The sequence below is a fragment of the Aptenodytes forsteri genome, unplaced genomic scaffold, assembly GCF_000699145.1.
Source record: "Aptenodytes forsteri isolate BGI_AS27 unplaced genomic scaffold, ASM69914v1 Scaffold255, whole genome shotgun sequence".
Lineage (NCBI taxonomy): Eukaryota > Metazoa > Chordata > Aves > Sphenisciformes > Spheniscidae > Aptenodytes > Aptenodytes forsteri.
In genome coordinates, this window is record NW_008794888.1 from 2,839,689 (window position 1) to 2,865,301 (window position 25,613).

A 25,613-nucleotide genomic window follows, 5' to 3' on the forward strand; every position below is an offset into this window, starting at 1 on the left:
TGTAAAGGGGGGGGGAGGAGAAAACAAAAACAAACTAACACCAAACCCTAGCCAGGCTTCTTTAAACATCTGCTCTGAGAAAAACACTTGCAATGGTTTATTACTTCTTTGAGTTGGCAATATGGGGTTTAGGCTGGTAAGAATGATGAAGGCATAACCCATCAACTCCCTATAAGAGGGAATAAGAGCGGCAACAGCCTTGCCATTTATTCAGCTCTTCCATGCCCTGTCCTTTTCAGTTCCATTTCAGCTCTCTCAAGCAAAATGTTTATTTACACATTTTATGGGGTAAATACAGTATTTTGTTTTTGAAGAGTGCAATGTAGTACTTTGGGTCCTTATAAATCTAAAGTTTAAAAGCCTTGATTTATCCTGCAGCCCATCCACATAAAGCATCTGAAGAGCTGCATTCTTTGAGAATTCATCAGAGCGCCATTCAGATTCTTTAAAGTATCAGTCAAACAAATGCACAATGTGGTATCATTGAAATATCCAGCCTACATACAAAGGAACTTAATACCTAACAGATAAAACCACACTAAAATGGGTGTTAAGGCTTATCTATGTATTAAAAAGCCAGTATTAGCACAGTTTTTAAAATTATATTTTAAATTGGTGTACATAAAAAATGAGTGGTTTTTTCAGATAATGCAAAATTGCCAGAGCTTTGAATAGAGCAAGAATTCACACAAAAAATACTATGTCATGCAAAGCCAAGCCACTTAAAAATCAAAATAAATCAAAATAAGGTCCATATTTGTTACACTAATAGAAGTTTGCATTTGCAGATAGAGCTCAGCATTTTGAGACTATTAGTCCTGCCAAATCTAAAATAAAAAAAAATTAATCCCAGTAAATTAGTCACATGCAACATACTCTTACTCCCTAAAATTTAAAGCTCAAGACATTTAACTATGTGTATTGTATTTATTAATCAAAATCCAAGAGGTCTCTAGAACGCCAATGACAAAACCCAAGAACAATGTATTCAGATACAAATCACAGTTAATGGAAACAAAACATCAAAGGAAATTGAATCAGAAAAGAAGTTGCTTATTTTTCTAGACCATACAGATTTCTTCCCATTCAGAGAAAAAAATCTAATTTGCAAGCCAGCTAGAACAATCTTCAGGCTTTTCACTGCAACTAGTCACCAATTTTCCAAATCTAAATGGACACACTGTCCAGATCAAAAATCAAGGATTGAAAAACAGTAAGTTTTCCTAAGTATATGGTAAAATTCTAATATAACAGAGCAGTGATACCATCTTTGCAAGCTGAATTGTGTATGTACCTTTAGGCTTCTTAATGCATAACATTTTACATCAGTGGAGAACCATGTCACTCCCATTGTACCTGCGTAACTGCAAGCAGATTTGGTGCTCACTAATGATACATAATTTAAGAGGATGAGGAAGAAGTCACCTTACCTGTTTTTCTAATGCTAGGCCTGAATCTCAAGCATAATTCACATGAAGTCATGCAGTTTTAACTAAAATGCTATGATTTGCATTTTTACAAATTAATGTAAGAAAATGAACTTATAAAGAAATGGCACTTTTTTTTCCCCAAAAACAACATCATTCCACACAAGCTTCTCTTAAGTGTGCCACAGCTGCTAACAAAGGCCTGAGGTATTTTTCAATCACTATAGCAAGAAGTTGCATGCTGTCAAGAAACTGAGATGAAGGCATGGGTGTACATTTGAAATGATCCAAAGCCCAAGCAAGAATAGGTATTTATACTACCTCTGAACCTTCAGGGAGTTTACAGAACCCAAAGGATAGGAGATGAGGAAGATACAGAGATGAGATGAGCCTGTTAGAGACAGACACAACAAAGACAGAGCAAAATAAAGAAATACAAAGATGAATGATACAGTTTTATACATATAGATTACACATTTTATCATGGGTACAAGGAAATGTGGAGAAAGAAAGAATAAATATCAGATGAAAATGTTTGTAAATACAAGTTATATTTTAGCAATATAAAATCCTGTGGATAATACAAGTTGATTAAAATATATACATTTGAGAAGAATATAAAACAAGAAACAGAGCATTAGCTAATTTAAGCTAGAATTAACTATCTTTGAGCTTGCCTTCTCTTCAAGGAAAGCTGGAGCAATCCACCTGATCCAGATCCAATACTGCCAGAAAACTTGGGTGTATATTTATATATATATATATGGCATTCGTTGTGACTTATTCCCAAAATGAAGGAACATGGTCACGTACCTAGGAATGCCACCCTACCCTTTTCATATGGCTCCAAGTAATGTCTGTCTCTCTCCACGTGGTAGTATTGACATCAGAGTTTCACATGCTGTAAGCTAGCTCTGTTATGGCATAAATGCTTGAGCTGATGTTTAGGAGAGATTAGGAAACTGAGGAAAGTAACAAACACCATCACATAACTGGTAATTTAGACTTACTGGGATACTAAAGCATACTGTCCTAAATTAGACACCCAAGCATAGTCCTAAACACCTCTGGATGTGCTCATACTGCCATAAAACAATTAAGTCGTCCAAACCAGCCCATCATGCTAACTGAAATAACTGGAAAAAGGCTTGAAAAAGAACATGTCAAAATGAACTGCTCCAGCAGCTCATGCTGCTAACTCTGAAGATCCCCAATGTAATATGCCATTGCTTTCTTCAAGCTCTTTGGCATATCGATAAACCTCTCCTTGGAATTTCAGAATTTCTCAAAATCAGACATGATATGTGACATAATACAATTTTTACACTAATAACGTGTCTGCTCTGACATCAAGGGATAAGAAGCAGTTATAAATGGCATACATATGGAACAGAAAACAGGCACAAGATCATGTTGTTATGGATAAAGAACACTCCAGCAAGGTGCATGGAAATACAATTTACAAGTCACTTATCCTGCCATGCTCCTCTCTTCTAGTTCCTTCCTCTTCGACTTTAATCAGTAAAAGGTCTGTTAGATCTCATTACATACACACACACACACACACGTACTCTGAAGTCTAGACTAATAGCCAGTCACAAATCCTAAAATGTTTACATGATTAAAACTTCTTTTCCTAACTACATTTTTATCAAACCAGCTACTTTTCCATGCCACGCACGCTGAAATTCTGAATTGCAGAACCCTTTATAAAAGGGGAGAGGCTTATGAAATTATTTTAGCATTCCTCTAACAAGAGAAAGGTGTTGTATATTTGCAATTGTCTTTGGCTTTTTAGACCATATCATAGGAATTTACAGACACAGCTCTCGGGTATCAGAGTGAGAAACCTATTGATCTCAATAAAAATAAGTTAAATTTCTTTACAAACCAAACTCTGTAAAGATGATTTACTAATGACAAAGATTCGTATTTTTACCTGCCTTTTACAGTATTTATACTAAAATTACTTGCCACCCTCTATTTTGGGTATTTGGTGTCAAATTAGACTTTAAAAAAAAATATCATTTTTCCTGCTCTTATGCCAAATTTGACTGTCGGTTTCTTTTTGGAAAACATCTATTGGAACATCAAAAGCAGGCTTTTAATTCTCACAGTTTTGATGCTTAATGAAAAGTGAAAGTTAAACACAGCATGGCAGCATTAAAAATGCATGGTAAATCCATAGCACCCTGACATCTTAGCCTTGCAGAGGATGTGAAGAAAAGCCATTGTAAACAAAAGATAATACTACTAAATACAAAGCAAATTAATTAGATGGTCTGACAGACTCTTAAACAAAGAAGAAATGGAGGAAGAACATATGTACAACTATCTTCCAGCAAAGATATCAGTGGTCTGTCAGCAGCACAGCCATATATCAAATTCAAGTTTGTGTCTTCATTTTCAGACTTTGCTCCTGAATATCTGGAAACTGATACATTGATAAGCTAGCATAGTCAAAAACGTGGACAAAGAAGGGTTTTTGCATCCTCAGCTGTACCATGTAACCCAGATGGCAAGGACTTATGGCTCTGAACCACCTATTTTACAAACCACAGACTGCTAAGGATTGTTATCAGTTAAACTGTCTACACTGAACCCAAATTTAACCAAACCGAGAATTTCCTTTTGTGCAGAAAAAGTGTCCAAGTTCCCCCTCCTCATTTCAACAGGGACGAGTAAGTGGCCCTTCTAAAGCTCCTGGCACTTGCTGTTTCTGAAAACTCTGATCTCTGATAGGAGTGAACGGAGCTGTAAGCTCATCAGTAGTACCTGAGATGATCTTTTTTTCTCCCTGCAGTCTTCTAGGAATTAAGCTTCTCATCCAGAAAGGAAAAGCGGTAACAAAATATTTTACTATTTTAATGCATTTTTTGTATTAAAAAGAGAGAACAATACTGCTACTGTTGGCAATATATGGAACATTTTACGTTCATACATTCTACACAATGTTTGTGCACAAATGGGAATAAGCAGACTAAAATGATGCCTTGATTGCATTTTACCAGTTTGTCCTCAGGAAACAAAGATGTGTCTTACAGCACACTCTTGACAATAATATAAGGTGTTTATATCCCTTAATTTTGCTTTCTTTTACACATATTTAGCTAATTTTTCTTTTGCTTTCACCTGATCCAAAGTTATATTTTAACAACTCAGTTTTGTATTCTTATGAAAAGCTTGTACAGACGCTCCATGGCAATCTAAAAAGAAATATATAGCTGCAGTGAGCATAACACGGTAGCTGAACTCTAGCATTTGGGTCACGAGGCAATGGCGGAAGAAAATTATCAGAAACCTCGCTGCTACTCCTGGTCAAGCTTCAAAGGACAGGAGAGTTCCTGAAAGCTGAGCATTTCAGTGTAGATTCCTGCATAATTTACACACCACGTACTATGGCAAGTTACCCAGGGTAAAAAAATAACTAAGAGTGTGCCAGAAGAGGTAGCAGTCAGTGTGCCAGAAATTAGGCAGCTCTCCAGAATCATCGATAAGCACAGACAAATGAAAACCTGTAAGAATGTGTCTCCCTACTTACAAAATCACTTAAGCACTGAGTATATAAAATTAGTGTGTTTAATATGGACTTAGATGCTGTCCTGATCAGAATCTATTTTTTGGGGAATTAGATGGAGATGTGAAGGTTCCCAGAAGAAACTTAGGCAAAAGTGATATGTTTCTGGAGTGAATTACTGCATCAGTTCCACTAACAGACACAGAAAATTACTGAAATTGAACTTATGATACTTTCACAGCTTGTCCTGAGGGGTCTTTTTAAGGAGACCTGCTGCTTATTTGTTATATAAGATCTAGTGCAAAAAGCTTATGGAATGCAAGCTGCCATCTTGCGTCCTGTGTATACTGAGGAATAGGAACATTATAGCATTAACTTCCTCAAGTGTCTCCTGAATATTTTTTTAAAGTCATCAGCAAGAGTTGCACAAATCAACAGGGAAGTTGCCTTAAAAATGATGGATAATCATCCTACTTACTTTTACTCTTGTGCATCCATATGCATATACACACACATCTTAATAAATATTATTTTTCCTTACTCTTACAACAATATTTCGGCATAATTAATATGTTTCTATTTAATATCCTCTTCAGATGAAATTATACGTTGCCTTTTAGGTCTGAGAGTCTTCCCCAGGGAAGCAGCTAGACTTAGAAGTACCTATTAGAAGTTTATATGGCAATGATTGAAACAAAAAGTCCTCCCTTGAAATCAAAGTTAATCTTTATACCAACAGCCCCATCTTTCCAGATCAGCCGCACTACTACTCTTTCCCCTTCTGCCCTATGCCTCACAGCACACAGCTGCCTCCTGCACCCTGCACCTTCCCTGTGCTACAGCTGTTTCCTCACTCCCCACTTCCCAGGGTGACAGGGGAGCTCAGTAGGGCCCTGAACCAGAGAGACAACAGAAGGGACTGAGATTTCACTAAAGCTAACATGATTTCTGGAATAAGAGTCACTATAGTCCAATAGTGTTCAGACAAAAATGTTGTGGGTATTGTGATGATACTAGATACAGAGGCTCAGTAATTCTGCAATGTCTAATTCTAGTGAATTAATTGTAAATATTTGCAAAATTTGGCTGCAAGTTTCATAACACAGGCCTGTGTTTATGTAAATAAGGAAGGGGCAATAAGAAAGGATCTTTCATTATGATTAACCTATAACAACAGTACAGCTTACAAAGGCTTCTGTGAAAGCAAGAAAAAAGTTATGCCAATATTTTACTGTAGAACTGCTCTGCAAACATGCTCTCTTGTTTTCATGAATATGATTTTCCAAAAAGTGATTTTCTGAAAGAACAGAGTACAGTTCTTGCGGCATCTCTCCAACAGTGTCATCTTGAAAATGTTTTTCTCATTTTCCAACCCCTCAAACTCAACTATGAAATCTGAAGCACCAGTTGAACACTAGCTAATGCATACACTGCCATAGACTTAGAAACTATTCCAACAATCCATTACATTTTAACTAAATAGGCCCTGGATAGTCAACAGAAGTTGAAAATAGTCATATCACATTTCTGGCACTAATGGAACATGTCCACAGTTCAGAGCAACACTGTGCAAAGGTGCTCAAGCTCAGTCTGAAGGACCGCACAGAGTGCCTAACGCACCACAAGTGTACTTGAGCGGAGCTGCACCGGGGATAATGTGCCATGCCAATTACCCAGGACAGAATAGCACACTAACACAACTAGCCTGCTTTCAACACCTGAGCTAGTTCCCTTGAATATCTCTACACAGCCCTGAATTGTGCAGGATACCTGAATTTCAAATTTAAACAGGTGTGTTACTGAATGCGTAAGAGGAACCACTCTCATGTAAAAGGTACCACTTTTACACAGTAGCTTTTCAGAGCAGAATCAAGCTGAGTTCAAGCTGTGCGTACAAAGCACATGCAATACTGAACAGGCAGATGTTATTGAAAGCTCAAAACGCAAAATAAAGCAACACATTACCATTTTTATCCATGGAATGGGGCTCAGACTGCTTCTTTCCAATATCAGCAAAGGATCTCACAATTGGGATCCTGTTGCTCAGCTTCTTCTGGTTCTGATGGTGATGCTGTTTCAGTAATGCCTCATGCACTCTGTGACGAACATCCTCACTGAGCTGCCCAGAACCCACCTGCTGGTCCAGAATCATATCTGAAAATATATACATAAACATAATAAAAAAGAGGAAAGAGGAAATGTTTTATTTTTTAAATTGCAATAATAAGAATTAGTACCCTACAGGATTACAGATAAAAGGTATCAGTTCCTTTAACACAACAGAATTAAATGCTAAGTTTTATCTAGAAATGTTTCACTCTCAGGGAAAAAAAAAAAAACAAAAAGGATGCTATTAATGTAAAAAAGTCAATCCCTCAAAAGATACGCAGTTCCTAAATTAAGGTCACCTTTGTAAGTTTGAAGTCAGTCTCTAAGCACTCCATACATAATGCATTTAAACCCAGGATTATAATGTGTATAAGACGTCTTTTTTTCCCAAATAACCCCTACCCTATTTGCTACAAAGGACTGGCATGCTGTGAGGAAACGAGGTTTTTATTCCCTTTATACTTACCACAGGAGATCACAGACTAGCTCTTTATTTCTTATAACTATAATTACAATACTTTCAGTACAACGTAAAGAAATTTCAGATAAGACAATACAGGAAAATTTGCTGCATTATTTGCAAATACTTAATAGGCTATCATTCTACTGCCGGATGTGCATTTTCCTGCAAGAGAATCATTACATGGAGGTGTGAGTGAAACTGATCCCCCTGCTAAGAAATTACAACCATTTTTGCAGTCCACTGGCAGAAAATATTCTTAATATTCAAAACTATTTGTAAATATGTGCATTATATATTTCAAATGGGAAAGAATTGTTGAGAATTTTGCGGGATTTTTTTAAAATTATTATTTTGGGAAATCCTGCTAGCAACAGTAATAATGCTTAACAGAAAAAGAAAGGAAAAAAAGAAAATCTGTATTAAAGCAAGTAAAACAGCACTTAAGTACACACTACCCTTGTATATCCATTGGAAGAAACTGTACTGCACAAAAATAGTGATATAATAAGCTGAGTCAAAAACTCCTTGTACTGAAAATTCAGACAGCTCATGATTCTGTGCTGAAGTCAGATTCGTATCTACCAGTAAACTCAGTGGAAAGGCAAGCAGAGCAGAAAAAAATAAAAAGCAGATGCATCATCAGTAAAGACAGAATTTGTCAGGTCTTTGATAATTGCCAAGAGCAAGAGAAAAGGAGAGAGATAATAAAAGGCATTAAACAATTATGCTGGTTAAAAGCAGAGTTTAATTGCGAAGTCAGCTATGCACTGTATATACATTTAAAAAACACAACAGTTTTTCTGAAGTTCTTAATACCCACATAACATGCCAATGGATCATATACATAGCTGCTTTAAGAGCTGAACAACAAATTACCTGCATGTTTCACTTACTATGAAGAGGCTACCAACAAATCTACATCTCTACGATGACACACACACAAAAAGACAAGGCTAGGTCCACAGATAAATGCAGCTGCCAACAGATGCAAACATGAGAGATGTATCCACATCTCGCACTGAAGAGTGATGCAGAGGTTTTCCACATTGCCTTTGACTCTCTCCAGCAATTACATTCTGCGCAGTATTAACAATGGTGTTGACCAAACAGCTCACACCGAAGAGTAATACTGCCTGGTGGTGTGCCTAAACTAGTAAAACCTCTCTTCGGGGTGCTTCACCTGACTCTGAAGGGAACTTTTATCTACAGGGTTAACTCAAACACCACCAGGTCAGTTATCTCTGCACTCCCAGTCTAGACAAACACAGTTTTTCTATTACTCTAGACTCTCATGGAGGAGACAGAGAGGCATAGCAGCAAGATGAGTGACAGAAAGGCAAAAGAGAAGGTAAACACAAGTTCAAGAGAAAGTCTTCAGTAGAATTTTTTCAGAAGGAGCCAAGAATTTGCAACACATGAGAAAAAGAAAAGAAAGCTCCAGCTCCAAGAAAAATATTCATTTTCCAGCTCAACTCTACTGCCTTTTGAGGAACTGCCTCTGCCCTGAGGATAAGACTATCTTCCCTTTAGATAGCCTTAGTACATGAATTTGCATGTCACAGTTCCCAAACCAGGCCAGTACTTTCTGTAACATGACAGGGGATCTTCAGAGGAAAAAACAATAATAAATATAAATATAAAACTTAGGGCATCTGTGCTAAAGCACAACTGAAATGATGCTCTCCCCTCTCCTTTTTAATTCTGCTGACCAAAAGACAAATTGTAGTAGATGCAAAAACAAAGATTACCTTCTCTGAGTTGCTCTAAGACAGAAATCAAAAGGAAGAGCTGAAAAAAAGGACTCCTCTAGAAGAGGCAAATTTAGGGTTGTGGTCATCACCTGGCTTACAAATCAGTGGAACTCCACTCGTACAGTGTCATTCCTGGAATTACAGTATTTTCCATATTAAATATTCAAATATATTAACTGCTGAGAATGATGTCAATATTTAAGATGATCCACTTGAGGAGAGAAAATGCCAGGAAAAAGAAAATCATATCCCTATCCTCTTTCTTGCCTAGATGGTCTGCTAGACTTGTTAAGTCACACAAGCCATGGAGTTAGTGCCAGCGTGGTGACTAACAATTTTTATTTCCTGCCAAACTGAGAAGAAAGTGGCTTACCTTGAGTTTTCTTTTTTTACAACAACTTCCCCTTTACTGTAGCACCTCTGCCACATGTAAAAAGGGAAGATGCATTCAGATTTGGAAAGAGTGAAGACGTGTTTTCTTGCCTTGATACTCCCCTCCAGTTGTCATTCCTTTAATACAGACCACTTGCAGTAGGAGCTGTAGGATTTTAAATGCAGTCAAATTATTGCCAGATTGCTGTATTTTGACCATTTTTTCAAGACCTGAACAGATCTGAATAGTAGTAAGAAGACTGTCTCCATCAGCGCCTATCATTATGGGATTCCACTTCAGTTTCTTCCGAAGTTTTTCAACATATCTTTTAAAAGCCCAAGCCTCTGCAATGTCAGTGATAACACTCTTGATTGCAAAGATAGCTTGAAAACAAGAGCAACGTGGTTAAAGTCTGAGAGTAAATGGCAAATAGGAGCATTTTAAACATCTCATTTTCAAAACAGATTCTATTTCCTTAATCCTGCGAGAAGAAGATCCTACATGCTCCCATCAGTTGAAGCTGCACCTGCTTCTCAAAGCCCTGCTTTCCACTTTTGTATCTAGAGCACATGTCCATTTCTCCGAACTCCACATGACAAAACAGAGTAAAGAATACAGACCTGAAACTTCACAGCACTATCTCTCAGCTACATTCCTGTGTAACAACAAAGACTCTCCAGGGTTTCTATGCTCAGCAACAAAGATTTGGGGATTTTTGTTTGTCTGAAGAAATTTTCCTCTTGAATGACCTTTTACATTCTGCAGAGCTCCCTTCTAGCCAGAGACACAGCTTACCATTAGATTTTTCAAGGATGCTTCACAACCATATAGAGCTTTCAGCAAGATGCAACGTGTGGAATATCCACCAGCAAAGTGTTACCCATTCTATTAATTGCTCACACCATACCATTTCTGCTGACATCAGGAACACTGAAGTAGGATGTTTCTTCAATAAGGAATCTTGATTCATACTGGAACCATGAAATCATTTTTTCAAGCTGTTAAAGACAGACAGACACTCTTCCTGCCCTGGTTGTTTAAAAAGATTCAAAGAAACTTGGGGTTTCATATAATTTTGAGAATGTTTTCTCCATTCAGACTCAGTTACAATACATCATTTACATAAAAGTGATTTTGTGAGTAAATGTGAGCAAAGTGAGTACTTAAACAAGCTATTGTAGTAACTCAAACGTAACTCCTCATGACCTGTGAACAATTTACCCAGGCTGTGAATTAGAGCATCAGGGGTGCAGACACTTCAAATCAGCTCAAATGCAGTGCGGCTCATGTGTTGCCCTGCACAGCAAACCGCATCTGTCCCACCTCTAGGATCAGCAAGGATGCAAAAGCAGGTTGGCTGCTTCCACTCACTCTGGAGACATCTATTAACACACTGCAGCTTTGTACAGACACATGCGGCCAGATCCACATGGAGCCATCTCAGGTCCAAGCAAATAAACAATAAGGAGACACTCAAGTGTGGCCACATCTCATTCCCCATTGCTCCAGATTCACAGTGTGCCCATCACCTCACGTACCATGCTACACAAAACTCCCAGGTGAAACACAGAATGAATTTATAGAAGGTATACTGCATTTGCACTAAAATACCTGTGAAGTCCAAAAAGAAATTACTAACAGGTAAACAGGCTTAACTGGGCCTGACTTTTGCAGTGGTGAGTACAGAAACAAGATCCAGAGCTCTCTTTTTTTTTTTTTTTTTTTTTTTTTTTTTTTTTTTTTTTTTTTTTTTTTTTTTTTTTTTGAGTTGCTGGGCTCGTACTCTCCTGACATAGGCTGGCACTGACAATTTACAGCAGGAGAAACTGAACTCAGTATACACCAGCAAAGTTGCCAGTATTTACACCTCTCAATCTTCCAAATTTTATAACTGTGCAATTGCAGGACACAATGAGAGATTAATGACAAAAAATAGAACACATGGGCTTTTGTGTGCATCATGATTGCAGTGACAGCTGACTACAAAACCTAATTTAAAAGCCAAGGTTTGTTTGGTTTGTGGTGGTTTTCTTTCCCTTAAAGACAGGGGAGAAGAAAACACAAGCAACCCTAAAGCAGTGCTTTATGGAAGACATTCAGTTGAAATGCTGTCCTTTATCTTAACCTGTCTCTAATAGGAACCCGAATATACACTTCCCTAGTGAGTTAGGCACTAGAAGCAATAGAAAACTAACAATTAGGATTCTTGGGCTGCATTTGTGAACCAAGACCCATTTACAGTGTTTACAACGGTGATTATAAACAAGCTATCTAAACCAGCGGATTTAGCCCGCTCATCCAAGGAGGCAGAGCGTTCCGGTGCACTGAGAGATGGATTCTATTTCGAGCTCTACCTGAAATTACTTTGTTCAACTTCTCAGCTGAATTACTTGATAAGGAAAGACGGAGAGTGAAAAATGTCTGCTTTTTAAAGTAACAGCACGCAATTTTACTGAAAAACATGAGCAAGCATTTCACAAAACTGTAAATAGTAGTGACGAGGCTAAAATTCCCAGCTTGCAGCTCAGAGAGCAAGCAGTTGTAAGTCAGAGCTATGCTAACGTGCCAGAGTGGATGCTACCAAAAGAAGAGTGGAGACCTCATAAAACAATATATTTTGCATCTCTAAACAGAGCAAGAGCCATGAGTGACATGGGTTCTGTCTCTACACACAAAATGAAAGCTGAGATTGACTTGTGCAATCTAAAAAATTCCCAGATTTGTGGTTAATATGGGAAAATACAAAACAAAAACAAGCGCCATGCTACTTGGAAGTTGGTACGCAATTACCCACAAAGGAACAAAACCTGATAGAGGTTCCTCTGTAGAGGTAATCACCGCATGGTAAGCTGTAAATAAAGCAAACAAATGCAAAAACCTGGGTAAGTGAGAATGTGAAAGCTGAACAAAAGACAGATGTAGGGTCAAACAGAGAAGCAGATTGCTCACAGGCAATCCCACACTTTGTTACAGTGTTTGTAATAAAAGTTAAATTTACCATAAAAGCACTGTCAGAAACACAACGCAACGTGTCACAGCTGAAACAAAAGGCTCCAATGAAATAAAATCTAAACTGGAGCCAGTTTAAATATATCATTATTATGGAGTAATATAGCTTAAAGCAAACAAAGGCAAAAGACGACTTGTTCAGATTGAAAGCTTAACACGATATTACCGAAATCAATAAAATTGCACACTTGGGATGTAATGCCCTGAGTTGTTGAGCACAGACTCCAGTGACCTCAATCACAAGATTAAGCTGTTACACAGATTGAAAATTTGATCGTGAGGAACATACGAAAGACTGCTTGGGAAAAAACAGTCAGATCTCTGGATTGGAAAGCATGGGAATATTTAAAATTTAATTTAAAAAATAAACCATTATTACATTTAAGCTATTTAAAATAAATGGGACTATCTAATATTTCAACCGTGTGCAAGTCGCCAAAGCACCACTGTGCAATGCTGAGGCCACAGTTTGTATTTGACAAGGTTTAACATTTGTTCACAGTACACTCTGCAAGAGAAAATGCAAGATTTGTGATTCATGTTGTAAAGAAAGTATTGCCATTAAAGGCTGGACCGAACAGTTTTTGAACCAAACAACAGAAAATGGCATCATATGTTAAGTAGAAGAACCTTTTGGGTTCGTTCAGTAGTTACAATCAAAAAACCAGATGGTAATCTGAGAATCTACATGGTTTCAAAGGAACTAAATGAAAATATCAAAAGAGAACATTTTCATCTGCCAACTTGAACAACACAGTGAAGCTGCTCTCTAATGGTGCAGCCAGATTCTGGCAAATACCTCCTCAAGAGACAAGTTCCAAAATAAATTGTTTTGATTACATAGATTTTTCAGACTTCCTTTTAGCATATGTTCTATACAGAAGTGATCGATAAAATATTACCACATCAAATGTTCAAAGGAATTCCTTGTGCATGGAGTGCTAGCTTACTGATATAGGAGCCACTGCAAAGACCTATGAAAAAAGAATGTCACATATTAAAAATAGTAATAAAAACCCTAAAATATGCTTAATAAAAATGCATTTTTAAACAGAATAAAGTTCAGCAGAGGAATTGAGTTCTTTTCAAGGGAAAAATAAAATCCATCTTACAAAATTTAAGAACAATTTGAGAAACTTCAGGAATGAACATGCTGTTTCACTGCATGACGACAATGTTGGAAATTCATCTCAGAAGTCTCTATCATAATAAGATATTGTCTGTGAATTCGGCATCATAGGTATGAATAAGTTCTTTATCAACAAAGAAAATTGGGTGCCTGTCCAAAGACATTTACAGTCTTGTAGATCAAGTCATTTTTTAATAAGACAGAGTTGGAATGAAAAGAGAATCTAATAAAGAATGGACGTGCTGGAAGACAGGATGATCTAAAAATTCTCACCACATCTGGTGCCAAAATATTTTTACGCAGAACTATCAGAGTTTCCAGGGATGAAATACAAAATGTTCTGAAAGCCATGCAAACAGTATAAAAGATGTTTTTCATCTGTAGATTTTACCACAAGCCCATTAAGGTCTTAAAACACAGACTTTAATAAAAGAATGTTTCAAGGGCTAAGTGCTGAGAGTTTAATGCCTTAGTGAATAAGTGTTTATAGATTAAAAGCCTTGACTAAAACAAATAGGAAAACTTTGTCTCAATTTAGCAATGAAGATTAAATATACCTCTTTCAAGGATACGAAGACTGGCACTGCATTTACAGAAATATAATTTGATATTGGAATGTAGCCCAGATAGCAAGACATTACCAACAAATACACAACACACATTTCTCTCTAACAAAGTGATAAGGCAAGTAAAAAGGAAGTACATGTGCACAATTAGTTTACTTGTTCTCAAAAGATATGATGCACTATAGTAATGCAGTAAAATTATCAACTGATTGCATTAAAAAACAAAACCCATAGTAATAAACTATGAATCAGAAGTACAGGTTAATTTAGGAGTACCACTTAAGACCACAGGATACAATCTATTTTTGCAAATTCTCCTACATGTGGTATACACAGTACACATTGAAAAGAACAACCAAAAGTGACCGTCAGGATCACTGACTAGCCTAGGATGAGAACGGCTACAAGCAAAATAAGGAGAGAGTTAAATGTTGAAAAAAATTGAAGCCAACAGGTGAGAGCAACCATTTCTTTAAATTCTAAAGTGTCAGGACTGTCAGATACCACTGGAATACATACCAACTCCAGGGTGAAAACAGTGTTTGCATTATATAGCACACGGTAAGTAGGATTGTAACTACTGACAGTGAATACCAACTGAGTAGGACAGACAAGAAAGGATTTCCTGAGAGATACAAGTTCTGTCTAATCTTCAGGTCCAGCAGTCGTTTATACGGAAAAAGAACAGCCTGTCATATTATTTGGAATTATCAAATTTCTAACATACCTAGCATACATATCTTGGTGGCATGCTTGTCACCACTATTATTAAAGTCTTTCCTCCTCCCAGCGCTGCCTAGTGTGCCACACTCTTCGTAACGTTTTGTAAGCACTGGAGAGCAGGAACTATATATGTCGTATTAAGAGTCCAAATTACAAAGGAACTTGATTGAGGAAAACAACATTACTACAACACAAATAAATAATAATAATAATAATGACAGAGGAAAGCAAATGGAATAGCAACTTTATTTATGGGGGGAGGGAATATCTTCAAAGAAACCTGACACAGAATGTGGGTAATTTACAGAATGATTCACTTGCCAGAAGAACCTGCTGCAAAGTTGTTTAAAAAAAAAATCAGTTACCTTATTGCTTATTGAATCTGCAGAGGGGAAAAAAAAATCCTCTCTCAAAGACAAAGAGGAAAGCAAATGGAATAGCAACTTTATTTATGGGGGGAGGGAATATCTTCAAAGAAACCTGACACAGAATGTGGGTAATTTACAGAATGATTCACTTGCCAGAAGAACCTGCTGCAAAGTTGTTTAAAAAAAAAATCAGTTACCTTATTGCTTATTGAATCTGCAGAGGGGAAAAAAAAATCCTCTCTCAAAGACAAAGCAAGACCCATGCAAGCCTTATGTGTCAGATCACCTTATCAGAAAGAGATGCCTACCAGTCTTAACAAATAAACCAATAAATGAAATACACCCACATCTGCCACAACAACAGGTGCTTTTAAAGTGAAAATGGTGCATGCCAATTCGTGAAAGTCATCCTAAAGCCTTGTCTCAGAAGAAACAAATGTTCCTAATAAATAAATCAAGATATCCCAGAAGCAGGATTGATTCAAAATACCATTACAGTAACTCATCCAATTCTCTACTGAAGGACATATTACAACTGTGACGAGTTTCAAAACAAAATTAGTATTATGAACGCTGGTATTCTTGGACAAATTAACTAAACAAACAAAATTACTACAACTAACTAAGGATTAAGAGATTATAAACATGAATTCATTGTGGTCTCACTATACAGTATCTTCCAAAAACAGAAAAAAAAAAAGAAGTTTGCTGAAGTTATTTTTATTGTGTTAATCCTTACTTTTTTACGTACTTAAATAAAAACAATTCTGGAAGGGATCTCTTAGCTGACTACAGAAGAAGTTGAGTGATTTTTGGATTAAAAATGTGAAGCTCAGGCTTGAAAATCCTAGTGTACTATTTAAGCAAAAAAGCAATAAAAGAACATCAAGCAGCTGGCCTAAGTACTTCTTGATTATTTTTTTTTAATTACATAAATAATAAAGCAGCATACTGATAAACACCTTTGTTCTTTCAAATCAGCTGCTTTTTATTCTTCATGTTTATCTTTTATCATTATCAAGACAAATTTTGAAGCTCTGATTCAGACCATGATTCATGGGAGAATCAGATCTCGGCACAGAGCAGAAACCCACGCAAGTTTCTGCAGATTTGGACTAATCAATCGTATCTTGTGTCAGTTTGACATAAACAATTTGGGAAAGGTAAATGCAAAAAGCAGCTGCCGCTAGCTGCGCCAATTTTAATTCCACTGTTAAATATAGCCCACTGAACAGTACCTCCCTTACCTGACAATGTAAATAACTACAACCAATTCTATCTGGCCCTTACATAGACTTACATATCACCCATAAAGCAGTTTTCTTGATAATCTTGAGTGTAAAAAATTTTCTTGCTCTGCCTTTTGTACCTTTACCTAAATAAAAGTTTTCTATTTTTATTTGTGTATTTTACATTTTCTGTTAACGTGCTACTTTGCGCCTGTGACAAGGCAACAAAAAGGCCCTAACAACCACTCATGCAGCATTTCTCTGTGCATGTGCTCTTTTGCCAATTTAATCTGTTGCATCACGTTTGATCTTCAAGCCAAGTTTGCAGTACGGAGAATACCATAAATCTAATATGATATTTGTATAAAATAGCAATATATTGTATAATTTGTATAAAACATCAAATGTATGATTTTCGGCTACAGCACCATTTTCAAAAATGTTGTGAAATACAGTAAGGTAGTGTATTGGGTCAGGCTGGGATGGAGTTAATTTTCCCCATAGCAGCCCTCATAGGGCTGTGCTTTGTATTGGTAGCTAGAAAGGTGTTGATAACACACCAGTGTTTTGGCTACTGCTGAGCAGTGCTCACACAGCATCAAGGCTGTCTCTCCAACATTTCCCCCCCTCACCAGTAGGCTGGGGGTGAGCAAGATCTTAGGAGGGGACATAGCCAGGACAGCTGACCCAAACTGACCAAAGGGATATTCCACACCATATGATGTCTGCTCAGCAATAAAAGCTAAGAGAAAGCAGGAGGAGGGCGGGCATTCATTATTACGATGTTTGTCTTCCGGAGCAATTGCTACACGTATTGAAGCCCTACTTCCCAGGAAGTGGCTGGACATCACCTGCTGATGGGAAGTAGAGAATAAATCTTTTGTTTTCCTTTGCTTCTGCACACAGCCTTTCCTTTTGCTTTATTAAACTGCCTTTATCTTGACCCACGAGTCTTTTTTCCATCTTATTTTCTCCCCTCCCCCCGTCCTGCTGAGGAGGGGAATGACAGAGCAGTTTGGTGGGCACATGTTTTTTAAACTGGTGTTTTCATGTTACGTAATTATGATGAACACTTCCCTATAATTTAGGGGTTTTTAAGCTAGATTATCTGCAATTAGCATAGCAGTAGATTCAGTTTGTGGAAGTTAGCACACGCATCATTCACAATGTGAGGTGGCACAGCAGGACCAGAAAACATGCCAGTTCTAACGAAATATATCCAAACTGTCCTCTCTGCTCCTTTACATAAATTTTCTCCTTTACATAAAAATTGATTCTGAAAATAGCAAAGTCTATACAAAAAAAATAAATAAAATATTTACTAATTGTGTCAGACATTAGATTCTTTTCTAATATATTGAGTAAAATATTTCCTGGGAGTTTCTAAACTGAACTGATTATTATGCAATAGCTTTCTTGTAAGCAATATTGTAAGCACTTGATTTTTATGATTAATTTTCATAACTAATAAGTGGAACATCAATACATACCTGCAATTTCTTCTATGGAGTTAGCTCTCATGTCCAAAAGAACTGTGCCATTCAGGATACAGCTTCTCAGCTCAAATAAGCTATGAAGTGACAGTGTGGCAACATATGGTTTGCTCCACCTCTCTCCACCATCCTCTACATCTTCTTCAAACTTCAACCACCTGTGCAAACAACCAATTTTGTAACTACCTTGTGCCTAAGAAATGAAAAATAAATTACTTCTATGAATATTGAAAGATCACCGTTAAACATGTCTTTGGATTTCACTTTATTCTTTCTTTGGGGGAAATAAAAGAAACTCCCCTTGCCTGCTTCTTCCCATATAATGCTGTATTATACCATTTTTGAAGATAATCTCTGACCACAGAGATGAAGAGAGAAGCATATTAAGTAATCAATATTGTACTTTACAAAAACTTTGAGTAATTCTTTGGTATACAATGATATTTCTATGATAGAACAACAAGTAGTATGAAAAGAAGAGAGAAGAATTTGTGGCAGAGAAAAAGAAAAGCTGTACATAATAAGAACACAGGAGAGAACTTTCTCCATTTAGTCTTCACTTTGGACTAAACACAACAAAGAGGAGACATTTTTCATTTAAAGTAAATATACTGACATAGTCACACTTTACAGAATCCATCCATTATCACCACCATAATTTTTTAACAAAAGACACTGTTACAAACTTCGTTAAAGTTGTTGGTTACTTAACTGCACTAAGCTACTCATAAAGGCAGTAAAACATTATGCAAAATTCAGGATATTTTCCATTTAAAAGTTCAGTCAATTAAAATGAAAAACCTCACAGGCACATACATGCACACACAAGCAATGTGTAAACACTTGTGAACAGTCTTTCAAGCCCCAAATTATGGGCCTTACTCAGGCAAAACAGCCATGTGAATGACATGAAATAGCACTTCAGAATCCAGTAACAACATCATATCTCACTATTTTGAGTCTCATTTGCCTCTTCTCAGGTTCAGTGTAAATCTGGAGAAACTTCAATGAAGTAAAAGGACACATGAAACTGGCATGAGAGGATCAAGTCTTTTGTTACTAGCCAGCTGGATGAACTTTCTTGCACGACTTTTTAATTGTTTACTGATAAAAATTACACTAAAAATGTTAAAAGAATAATAAACAAAGAAAGAAACAAAAAGAAAAGTCTGCTGACATATGCAAAAGTGTTTTGAATTAAAGTTATTAAGTCTTTCAAGCATACACAGATGTTGCTGCGTGGAGCCATGCAGCCTGCCAGCTTGGCAAGGTTTGAACAGCAGCAGCCACAGCAAAAGCCTCTATCACTTGACTCAACAGCACTCAGCTATTTTGTATGGACCAGGCAGCACAGAAGTCAAGCAGAGCCTCACACCTTGACAGCACCTTCACACTTATTTCCAGACAGCAGGGAAGCATAGAGCCTTAAGACCTCTAAAGCTGAGCAATTTCCAGTTTTACCAAGCCTCGCAGCCCAGTAACACAGCAAACACAGCTGTCTTCTGTTCCTGGCCCACCTGCCTAGCTCTGTTCCTGCCTGTAAAATATGCCTGTGTACCCATATTTTAGATACTTTCCTCCTTTCAGTCCCCGTGTAACAGATTCTTCCCCTTCTGATGCCATCCTGCGAGCAGCCACCACTTCAGTGATCCACTCATCACCAGCATATTTGCTCCCTTCCTGATGCATTCCGTTTCTTCTAACTGTACCAGCTGCCTCCTAATCACTCTCCCATTATCTACATACGCAGTGTGCCCCCAACTCCTCGGCTCCAAAATCTCCAGTCTCCTGTGTCTAGCCCTCTCCTCCTCTTTGTAGTTAAACATTTTTCCCTCCATTTCCTCTGTGCTGGCCAGTGTCCATATCTCATCTTTGCCCATGAGACCTCCTCTCCAACAGACTTCTGCTCTCCACTCCCTTCATTGCAATCTCTCTTCTCTTCCCAGCCTAGCCAGGCAGTCTCCTTTACCTTTTCATTCTTCCAGAGAAGCACCAAGAAGGACACAGCACACACAAAAATTTGCTGCCACAGAGCTGAACTATGAAATTGAATTTGCATATGCAAATGAGGTTTTCCCGATAGATTTTCAAAACCATGTCCAAATGGACATCAAACACAAATTAACACACCCCACCCTCACCAAATTCAAAGCCATGGTTTGAAAGGAATAAGCTACAACAACTCAGGATAGTTACCAAGAAGCATGTGAGAAGGAAAAAAAAGTTGTTCTTCATTTTCTTTTTTCATTTTGCAGTTGCACTTGAACTCCATAAGAAGAGGCTGCTCCTAGCTTACTCGTGGTGCTCATGTTTCCAAGCTAAAAATATGCCAGACCTATTTGTGGCCATAACATCATAAACATGGTGCATTAATTGTCCTGCTTAAACTATTGCCTCCCAAGGCTCTGCAAAATATCTCCATTTTTATCTTCTCATACCTCTGGTTTTGTGCATGTTTCTAATCTCTTTAGGAGTTTTATAAGATTGCGATCTTTGCACTTGGGTATTCCCAATTACTTCTGATGTACCATCATCTTGGTTTATGCTGATTCAAAAAAAGATTAAAAATCATGCTACATATATCCTAAAAACAATGATCCAAGCATAGATTCTTACAGAATCTCATCAGAAACCTCATACTATCCTTACCTTCTGTTCATGTAAATAGTCTTCAACATTGCTTATCTGATTATACTGCTGCAGTCTGTCCTTGATATTACCTATTTTGAATATACTGACCAATTCTAAATAGATTTTAAATGAGTGATAGAAGACAAACATGTTCTTAAAAGTTTCATTAAGATAGGTGACTGGACAGAGGCAGGCTCATAACCAGAGCTCTTAACTTACTAGGGGTACATAGACAAGAAAAGTCTAAATCATGAAAACAGCTTTAATTAAGAGTTTATCGTGTCAATAAGACATCAAAGCTTACACACAACATAAAAATCCACAGGAAACTATTGCTGCTGCTCAAATAATCATGCTTGCCATCATGATCATCTCCATCCGAGTTTCAATCAATTTGAATAGTATAATTCTATGGTTGCATCCAATTTCCTACTGTTACTAAAATGTATGTGTTTAAACACATTATCATACATTGTTACTTAATGAGCCAACAGGCTAGTACATAAATGTAAATCATACCCAGCTGAGAGAATTTTACATTTGGAATAAACTTCTATTTTGATTTTAATAAGCATTACATGAGTTTACTCATCTCATCAAGGGAAAATCATGTTTATCACCTTTTCTCTTTTCAGAATTATTCCTCTGTTATGTCAGATAATCCTTATTTAACATATCAAATGAGAAACAGCAGCAGAAAACATAAACAAATATCTAATCTTACGCATAGTCATTCAATTCTAGGTGTTCAAGCGGTTTTAAAAATCATAATACCATTTTAACAACCCTCTGAATTCATGTACAAGATTCAAGGATAGAAATGGCTTTGAAATCCAAATTCAGGCATGGATCCCAGGTTTGCCAGTTTTCTACTCTTTTTAGTATCTCAGAGAAAAAGACAAATTTTAATAGATTTACTTTTGCAGTTTAACCCCTTACATTGATAATGGTTGTTAAACACAAGCCTTTCATAATTTCCCAGAAAACACCACCAACCCCACTTGTATATTGAGCTCATGTGTCGTATGTATCCCATGTGCTTGGAATGTATTTAGAGCTACCTTAGTTGTGTCTGATCACATCGAAGAGCGGCTTCATTCATATGGTTTTCTTTTACTAGTAAAGACTAGCACAGTTGTATCAAGAATAGTTTAGTTCCTCTGATAGCATCTTTGCTGGAACAAAACATGCCAACAACAGTTTCAGCAAGGTACATTACCAGAGGAAAAATATTACTCAGATGTGTGTGTATGTACATATACACACACACACACGTTACATCATCTCCATCGATTTTTCAGGAGTCAATAAAAGAGTGTGCACACTTCATTGTAGACTCAGTTACAACATTTTGGTGCACAATGTGAAGTGGGTGAATTGAACATGATCTATTTTATAGTCTGTTATGTCTGCAGCAGTGAGCTGGAGTATGTATTCACTTACAACCCGCTCAAGAGTCAATGTTATTAATGTAATCTTACAATCTGTATAAATTTCCACAGGAGCTTTTGCCTGCCTACGCTGATTAGAAAATGAACCAAAGTAAACAAGCATGTCAGAAACAAAGCAGAAGTTTTTTGTGACCTGGTTTCTTTGGAAGAAAGTTTTGATCCAGGGGAGATGCATTTTCACTCCATATTTGTAATTTTTCCCTAATACATCCATTTTCCAGTCACTATTAACAATTTACTTTCTAAACTATGGACAGAGGTTTATTTTCATAACTGTGCTGTTTCATTAAAATTCAAGCCTAAACACTTTCTTGTTGGTTCCAAAGTGTCTTTCCATTTTCCTCCTTACTACATATTCTTTTCTGTTCCAGAAACATAGTGATATTCTCCCAAAATTTTCATTTTATATTAGCGGATAAATGAGTCCCAACAGTTTGGGTAAAATCTGCTACAAATCAGGCGCTACTTTCCAGCCATGACCATAAGAGGCTATTAGGATAGATTTGAACGTGAATTGCTTTCCTAATAGCTGCAATTTGCAACTATACTATTGTGTGTATAAAATAAGCCCAACTGTTATGCCTCAGTGTGTTTCTCCACAAACTTACTGGAAATATTTTTTCCGGAATAGAAACTATACCTCATGCATTCTCTACACAATTGTACAGCTGGGCCACGTACAAAAAATTATATTAATAAGACCGACTATTGATTTTAAAAGGTACATGCTTCTTCTGGCTTGATATGAATTAATGGGGGAAAAATTAATTAATTTTATCACTATATCAACATAACTAAGTTATTCCATTCTGCTTGCTAACTAATTCCATGGATGGGACAGTCTAAATCAGATCTTCGAATGGAATAGGCTGTAACAGCAGTGCACTTTCTTGCTCCCACTAATTAATCTGCAGGAATGCTTTTGCTCATGAGAAATGTTATGGAAACTGGAGAAACCTTGGAGTCTCCTAACTGCTGAGAGGAAAAAAAAGAAAAAAAAAAAAAAGAAAAACTCTAGAAAAGGACTTACTCTTCCAAACAAATGAAATAGGAACAGAGGAGATTTACCTAAAGAACACCAAGCTTCAGTCAAATCTTATCCATGGCTCCCTTTGATACGTTACTATTTTCATCAACCAAGAACAAAATGTCTCAAACAGCTTTACGCAGTCTGCTCAAGATATTTTTAAAAAATTTTAAGGCTGAACTCTGCGTGCCATTTCAATCAAACTGAAAACATGAAGATACAGATTTACTGCATCAGAGTCAACTCAACTCTTCAGTCCATGAAGAGCTTGGTGAAATGAATACAGAACCACTTAGTGCCATCACTCTCGCTAAATGCAATTAATGACCGAGTCTTCCTCTGTATCGCTTGCATTTAAATTCATCTACCTGGAACTACGTCCAAAGCCAGACAATAAGATTTACAAATACTTCCAGTGGCGTTTTCCACACAGATGGGAAACATACAGTAAGGCTGGAACAGCAACAAACCCAGGGTGTATCCTCTCCATACCACGCTTCTAATCAAATCAATATTTCTGAAGTCCTGAATCAACCACCAGTATTGAAAATGATCCATTGTATTAGTTTGTAAGCATATGATCTTGCATATTAAACACCATCCCATTTCTATTACTCAGTCACCTTGTTCTTTGTGTATGATATCCTTATCTATTTCTAGAGTAACAATACCTCCTAATTTCTTATCAACAAGTTTCATTACTATAATCCTATTTTTTGTCATTCAATAATAAAGCCATTTACTAAAACTAATTCTTCAGAAGTTAGTTGTCACTGCCTTCCACACTAATAGTTTAATCTTTCAGCATGACCTGCTGCACCTCTTCAATGAGTTCCTTACCCACTAATATAATTTCTACACTAAAACAGAGTTTAAGTAATAAATTCCCACTGCTGTATCATATCAAATGCTTGACTAAAGAAAAGAAAAAATTAGATCCACTGTTTTTTCTTTGTCAGAAAAACAAAAATCAATTATCTGATTAAATAGCATTATTAAGTTAGTCTGACATGATACACCATTGTATTGCATTTTATCCAATTTTCCACTTAGCTCCAAGTCTATAATTATTCTTTCCTTCAAATATTGTTCTAAGCCTTGCATAGCTCTGAAATCTGACTATCAGGCCTCTTGTTCATTTCAACCATTTTCAGCCTTTCTTGAATACTGTTGCTGTGTTTGCTATAGTACAACCACCCACCTGGTAAGATTCACAGAAAGACGGGATCTACCATACCCATTTCACCATTTACTATTTCAGCTTTCTAGGATGGAAATTATGGCAGCCTCTTATTTGCACAGATAAAGCACTTCGACTCTTGCCTTCGTTTTGAATTTGGTCATTTTACTGCCATCTCCTCCTTTTCTAACAGCCAGCCAACCCATGTCAAATGCTGTCTGAAATTTTTGGATCCAAACTGAAAAAGATCATTTATCTTGACCAGTTCTTTCTGCATGGCAGCTCCACTCTTCCTTTGTTTTCATCTTATTTCTAAAGCTAAAGAAATTTTTACTCTTAGCTATTATACTTCACTCTTGTATTTTCTGAGCTCCAAAAATACTTTTCTTGGCTTTTTTTTCCTGTCCTTTTTCAACAGTCTCAGCTTGTTTCTGTTAAACATTTTTGATTCTTTATTTCCCAAATGACAATTGCAAAGGCTGTACATACAGACGGATCAATCTAAATAGAAATTTATTTCACTTATTCCTTTCCAATTCGATCTTAAGTATTTATGGTAATAAAAATTGTTATAATTTTTCCAGAAACACAGTTTTTCCATGATTTGCAAAAGTATTTTTTTTAGTTGAACTAAAGAAGCTGCTATTTCCCTGCTTAAAAATAACATAAGCCACAGTGATTTTTATTTTTAATCACAATAGAAGCTGATACCCTTCCTAGAAGAGGTCCTATATATTCCTAATCAGTATGAGAACACTGCAGATGATTAACTTGATTAGATTTTCTCTCTCTGAATATTAATAAGATTATTTAGGAACACTACTACACTCATTTTGCAGCACAATCCCCATATGAGAATTTTCTACATGTAAAGATCTATATTTAGCATCTGTCTATGCCTCCTATGGACACATAAAGGAAGGGAAGGTCATAGAAAATTCTGTGGCCCTCTGGGAAAGCAGGAATTTGCAGTAAAATTAAAGGGAAAGCTAGCAGCCATATTCATGCCAAACAGCCCACATATGTAGCTGCCCACAAAATCCTTTCAGAAATTCCACAATTTTTATCCTACTGACACCAAAGATGTGGTCCACAGATTTCTGGGCACCACTGAGGAACACTGTTGTTGTTGTGGTTTAACCTCAGTCGGCAACTGAGTACCACACA

The 25,613-nt window shown here is 36.8% G+C and overlaps 1 protein-coding gene across 2 annotated transcripts in view; it reads right to left on the minus strand.

Moving 5' to 3' along the window:
* Positions 1 to 25,613, minus strand: part of SLC4A10 (solute carrier family 4 member 10) — a 126,297-nt gene that overhangs the window by 49,566 nt on the left and 51,118 nt on the right. For both annotated transcript variants that reach the window (XM_019470925.1, XM_019470926.1), the window contains exons 5-6: positions 18,155 to 18,315; positions 6,910 to 7,098 (exon numbers count right to left, since the gene is read on the minus strand). In XM_019470925.1, coding sequence (XP_019326470.1) covers positions 6,910 to 7,098; positions 18,155 to 18,315 — 350 coding nt within the window. The remainder of the gene's footprint in view (positions 1 to 6,909; positions 7,099 to 18,154; positions 18,316 to 25,613) is intronic.